The 5,771-nt window shown below is 55.9% G+C and overlaps 3 protein-coding genes across 3 annotated transcripts; 1 reads left to right on the top strand and 2 right to left on the bottom strand.

Annotated features, from left to right (window-relative positions):
- Positions 1–434: 434 nt before the first annotated feature.
- GUITHDRAFT_122837 (hypothetical protein) lies at positions 435–2,195 on the top strand (the record flags this gene model as incomplete). The annotated part of the gene is made up of 14 exons (XM_005817877.1): positions 435–439; positions 759–857; positions 904–953; positions 1,015–1,073; positions 1,133–1,204; positions 1,257–1,307; positions 1,368–1,432; positions 1,481–1,545; positions 1,601–1,642; positions 1,696–1,748; positions 1,791–1,846; positions 1,895–1,949; positions 1,999–2,082; positions 2,130–2,195. 14 exons carry the CDS (start codon positions 435–437, stop codon positions 2,193–2,195), a joined length of 822 nt encoding a protein of 273 aa, XP_005817934.1.
- Positions 2,196–2,287: 92 nt separating this feature from the next.
- GUITHDRAFT_122838 (hypothetical protein) lies at positions 2,288–2,914 on the bottom strand (the record flags this gene model as incomplete). The annotated part of the gene is made up of 2 exons (XM_005817878.1): positions 2,288–2,713; positions 2,765–2,914. The coding sequence occupies 2 exons, from the start codon at positions 2,912–2,914 to the stop codon at positions 2,288–2,290; spliced, it is 576 nt and encodes a 191-aa protein (XP_005817935.1).
- Positions 2,915–3,823: 909 nt separating this feature from the next.
- On the bottom strand, positions 3,824–4,822 carry GUITHDRAFT_46771 (hypothetical protein; the record flags this gene model as incomplete). Its single annotated transcript, XM_005817879.1, has 4 exons — positions 3,824–3,880; positions 3,928–4,008; positions 4,169–4,256; positions 4,296–4,822. Coding segments are annotated over 4 exons (753 nt in total), but the record flags the coding sequence as incomplete, so codon positions are not given.
- Positions 4,823–5,771: the final 949 nt, after the last annotated feature.

A 5,771-nucleotide genomic window follows, 5' to 3' on the forward strand; every position in this document is an offset into this window, starting at 1 on the left:
GATCTCCTCTCCTCCTCCTCCTCCTCGCCTCCTCTTCGTCCCCGCTCCATCGCTTCACCATCCTCAGCTGCTGACGACAACAAGCGGGCCAACCCCAGTTATTATGTGAAAAATAACTTTTCAAAATTAATTTAAGATTTGAAATTTCAAAGAGGATTTTCAACAAAAATTGGGTTTAAAACATGTGGATCAACTAGGACTAGTTGAGTTATTTTGGGGTGCATGGCGAAGGGGGAAGGGAGTAGACGAGGAGGAGAGAGGATAGCGGGGGGAGAGAAAGAGGAACGGAGAGCAGAATGACAGTGAGGTCATGAGAGAAAGCAGTGGCAGGAGGATGGAGTATGCTCGTACAGGCCTTGTCCAGCAGAGAATGCAGCCTGAGATAATGAAGACCTGTTTTAAGAAAGCTTTGCTTGGGATAAAGGAACGTTGTAATGAGGTGGGGCGGGGGAGGGGGGCAAGTAGAGCCAGAGAGTAACGCATATAGACACCTGCTTTCATGCGATTTGTTTGAAGTCTGGAGGAAGAACAAGTGGATTTGACTTGAGGGATGTCTTTGCGATGCAAGTTTGTGTTTTGTGAAAGGGGCGAAACGGTCAAACAGAGAGGGAAAGGGAAAGAGAAGTTCACAGGCAAGTAGGAACTGGTTGGGAGTCACCGAAGAGCCATTCGGGACGAGCACGCGAGGCTGTTGATAACGTTGCCCTGCCCTTGCCTTTGAGAGTTGTTCTTCATGATGTTGCTCACATAGTGAACAGGATGGGGAGATGCCACTACCTGGAGGCAGAAGAAGAAGCTGGTCAACATTGTCTCTTGGACACTCAAACAGTTTACGTGAGCAGGACCAGACCCAGAAGGTAAGTCACCTTCGGTCCCTCGGTGTCTCAGACTGAGTTTCTGCAGGAACGTTGCTCTCTGGCCTGAGAAGCTACGGCGGAATGTTGCTCCTGCAGGTAAGGGTAGAGCGTGCTTGCCGTCAGTAGCTGGTAGATGACGGACTGACCGATGTCGCAGTGTTGTTGCTCAGTGTTGTCGTGACTTGTGGCATGCTGGGGACATCGAGAGATCGCAAGGTTTGGGATGACATGCTCTAGATATGAAGAATGGTCTGTCCGCTGAGACATGTCGGCAGGATTCCCTTGAAAGCGAAGGAGAGATCGAGTATGAGGTAGCCAGGGCTAAAGCCAAGATAGCGTCTGATGAGGTTGGATGCGTTGCCTGCAGAGGCTAAGAGGTGTACTGATCCGATTCCACAGCTGGAAGTGAAGAACTCGCGAGAGAGATTGAACGCCATCGTCGCGCAGCTGGTGATCGCCTCGTCGACTCACTGCTGACTCATGCATGTCGTGATGTCCATGTTGTGGTAGGGAGGGGATAAGGGGAAGTCAGGCTCGCAGAGGTCGACGGGGCTCGCAAGACTCCTCTATGACAAGTGAGTTGATCGGTCATCGCTGCTGCTGGGCTCACGAACTGGACGCAGGGCTGAAGATTATCGGCTGCAAGCTGAAGTGGAAGCAGCCTCAGTAGAAACAGCGAAGCTTCATGGTAGGGAGGAGAAGCGAAGAGAGGGTTATCGAGGATCAATGACTTGCTATGTCAGGGAAAACCATCACAAAGAAGGGGCAACAGCAAGCAGACATTGGTGAGCATGGATCTCATCGCGCTTGTGTGGAGCAGCTGATGTTCTGGAATCAGTCGAGAACGACGATCGCTTTTATGCTGATGCGTTGCGAAAAGCAGCGGCGAAGGTTCGTGATCCTGTTGACGAAAATGGGTGATTTCAATGGCAGAGAGCGAAACTGCATCCTGAACAGAAGCAGATTCGCATGTTTCTTCAGCAATACAGGTGAGGACCCAAGATCTCTCATGTCCATGTGTGACTTGAGGCCCCTAGGGACAAGGATCAGCTTCTGCTGGGCAAGCTCCATGAGGAGAACAAGCTGAAACAGGTCACCGACTCTCAGCAGACGCAGCCAGTCTGACGCGCCGCTCATGCAGGAAGAAGCTCTGCTGCGAGCTTCAGAAAAACGCCTCTATGATCTGGAGCAGAGGACGAGGAAGTTGCCGCATGCGAACTCGAAGGTCAGAAGCAGAAGATTGTGTGCTTGATGGCTGAGGTTACGAGACAGGTTGAGAAAGCAGAAGAAGAAGCCATGGAGATTGAGAAATTGTTGAAGCAGAAAGCAATTCACTAGCTTGACTTCAATGCCATCTAGCTTTAATGCGAGTAAACAGTGCACTCGATCTCTTCATCTCTCCACTCTCTCCCGCTGTTTCCTCTTTCATGCTACATCCAAGTCTGCATTGCCTCCTCCCCAGAATCGATCGATTCTCCCTCGACCCTCAAGTACCAGCTCATCCAATCTTCGTCCATGCCTGGTCCTTCCTCCACGTGCTCCGGTTGGACAAGCGCCTCGACCACTTCAGCGCCCTCCTCCTCCATGCTCCCGTCGCCTTCCGCCATCATGGTGTCGCTATTGCTGTCGCGATCAGCATTTGCAGACGCTTCCTCCTCCTCAAGCACTTCAGAATGATCCTCTTCGGGTAATTTGAGAGCTTTGTTTGAGCTGTCCTCGTTGCTCGTCGTCTCCCTCCTGGGCTCGCTGGCCTCGTCCTGCTGGGGTGATTGTTGTGCTGTCCTTCGCTTGTTGTAGGGCCACCTAGCAATGCCGAGGCGGCGGCAGGCGCTCTTGAAGGAGGTCAAGGAGATGCCCTGAGAGCAACGTCATCAACAGAAGCATCGCGATCATGTCCAGCCGCTTACCAAGTGCCGAGCGGCATGTTCCTGCTTGAGGTGCGTGAGGGCCCGGAGGACGGGGAGGTCGATGGTGATCTCGTGGGGGTAGTAGTTGGGAGGAGCGTTTCTGGCTCGGGGAACGATGCTGACGTAAGGGAGCCTGGCGGGGTCGGTCATGGGCGAAGCGATGGCGAGGAGAGGAGGCGATGGGGAGCGAGGACCGACCCAAAGCAAAGAGGCGAGGGCGTGGGGTCGGCGTGTGACTGTCCCCGTGATCGGAGACCCTTCCATATCTATCACAAGTAGTCGGCGGCTCAACAGGTGCTGGTTCACAGACCTGCTGACTTTTTTATGTCAGCACAGCCTTAACTACGCCGCCTCCGCAACTCTCTCGTACTAAACTTTACTCATCAAAATCGCTTGAGGTCGCAAGGGACCGTCGGAGGTCTTCTCCGGTTATGAGCCTCTGCCCGAACTAGCCACAACTTGATACTCTCTCGGGCCGGCCGGGTCCAGAAAGTACCGTAGTACTGTCCGTGTCCTCAGGCTCTTAGCTGGACGGTGTCGCTTTTGTGCAGCCTCACCCTCTAGTACCTCAAGAGTCAACCAGCTTCCGGCCATCACCTCAGTCAGTACCTTAGCGGCAGCCTCGAGACTCGCCTTCACCCACGGCGCCAACTGCGTCACGAGTCAGTGAGACCCGCAGGGCCCGGCCCGACGAGTCACCTCCGTTGCTGCGAGGTCCCTCTCGTTCTTGTCGTAATACTCCCCCCAGAAGGTGCTAAGTCTGCTCGCCCATCCGGCCCTGCACGAGCTCAGGAGTGGAGGAGGGGAGGAGGGGCGCGGAGGCAAAAGGCTCTACCTAGAGTCAAAGATCAACGCTGGGCCGTTCTCCTTCACGGCCTCGCACGCCCTCGCATCCTTGCCCTTCCTCTGAGCAAGCAAGGAAGTAAGAGAGGCTCCTAGCGTCACTCCCAAGTCCCGGCAGGCTTCAGGGATGCACTTCACCTGCATGCCGAGGCTCCACTGAAGGTACCGCACGTGCTCTACGTCGAGGTCGATCGGAATGTGAGTGTGGCCGAAGACGTGAAGGTCGGACTTGACTTGACGGAGCTGTCGCTCTATCAGATCAGATCCCACGACCTGCGCCTCCTCAGTCGCCTCCACAACCTCCACCAGCCATGCCTGACCTTGGGCAGCTCCGAAGTGATCAAGAAGCGCTTCTCGGGGACGAGCTCTTGTCGGGGCACGAAGTGCGACAGGGTGATGACCTGCAGTCTCAGTGAGTCTTGGGAGTGGAAGAAGGACGAGGACGAGGACGAGGACGAGGACGAGGAGGAGAACGAGGAGGACGAGGAGGAGAAAGAGGACGAGGACGAGGACGAGGACGAGGACGAGGACAAGGACAAGGACGAGCGTTAGCGGCCAGACCTTGATGCTCTCCCTCTTGCTCTTGACAGTAGCAAACATCTCAACCCAGGGCTCGTTGAGCTTGGCGAACATGTCGGCAAGCCCCTGGCTCTTGCTGGAGACATTACTCCACTCACCGATTGGAAACTCCGGAACCTCCGGCCACTTGCAGTAGCGGAAATCAGCCCACCTCTCCTCGAAAGCAGGCAGGCCCTTGATTTTGATCGACTCATACGCGGAGGGCGGGAGCTCAGGCTCCTTGTCCCAACTCGCGTGATACCATGAGAAGAGGGGGAGGAGGAGGAGGTCGCTCCTCCTCCGGTCGCCCCTGCTGTCTGGGCCCTCGAGCGATACGAGGCAGGGGTTCGCACGGACGCCTTGCTGACGGCAAACCTCGAGGATCTGCTCCAACTTGTCGAGGGAGTTGACGAGGCTCCTGCTCTCATGCCCCTGGTTGATCCAGAACTCGTGGTTGCCAGGAATGTAGACTACTTCGTCGAACTTCTCCCTCAGCGTCGTGAAGCAACGCTCTAGCTTCTCAAGGTTGGAAGCGACGTCTCCGGCCAGGATGAGGATTGAAACACAGCCGTCTTCCTTGTGCGATCGTAATCCTTCCAGCCACTGCATGTTGGGGTTGTAGTCGACATGCACGTCGGAGAGCACGAAAAGTTTGACTGCAGGGGCTCGGATCTTTGTGAGCTGACTGGAGATGCAATCTTCTGTCCTCCATGGGACCTTGAAGCGCCTGAAGCTCACGGGCTGCTGCGGGACGCCATCCACAGCGAAAGTCGGCTGCATCGTCGATGCTCAGACTTGGATGGGAGGGGCGGCAGGCGAGACTTGAAGGAGAGGACTGAGACGTCTACCAACACGAAGAGAGAGAAAAGCAGACGGACAGTCGCGCCCATCCCCCATAGGTCAGAGCAAGTCGCGACAGGAGGAGAAGGAGAAACGAGGTGGAGCAGAGGCAGGAGGAGCAGGAGCAGGAGCAGGAGACACGAGGAGGAGCAGGAGGGACGAGGAGGAGCAGGAGCAGACGAGGAGTAGGAGCAGGAGCAGGAGACACGAGGAGCAGACGAGGAGTAGGAGCAGGAGCAGGAGACACGAGGAGGAGACGAGGAGGAGGAGACGAGGAGGAGACGAGGAGGAGACGAGGAGGAGACGAGGAGGAGCAGGAGCAGGAGCAGCAGGAGAGACGGGGAGGGGGCGGCGGGGGGTTGGAAGGGATGGGAGGGCTGAAGTAGTTTCTGCCGTGGAGCAGGACACAGGTGCGTGTGAAGATGTTTTACAGATAAAAAAAAGAATAAAAAGACCATTGAAAGGCCTTTCAACTGCCGTCGCAGGAAGTGACCCGGGAACCGAGGAGGAGCAGGAGCAGGAGCAGGAGCAGGAGGTGTGTGAGGGCAGCAGTGCAAGCATCACGATCAGTCTGAGGGTCACATAAACGAGAGAAGAAGAGGGAGGGAGGGAAAGTGAAGGAAGTATGGAGAATGAGGACGAGGACGAGACTGATTCACGAAACCACGATCGACTGCCCGACGAGCTAGTATCAGGTGGGCAGACATGAGGAGGAGGAAAGGAGGGGGCCGGGGGAGGGGGCGGGGGTGGGGGTGGGGGTGGTGGT

This window comes from Guillardia theta (assembly GCF_000315625.1).
Source record: "Guillardia theta CCMP2712 unplaced genomic scaffold GUITHscaffold_498, whole genome shotgun sequence".
Lineage (NCBI taxonomy): Eukaryota > Cryptophyceae > Pyrenomonadales > Geminigeraceae > Guillardia > Guillardia theta.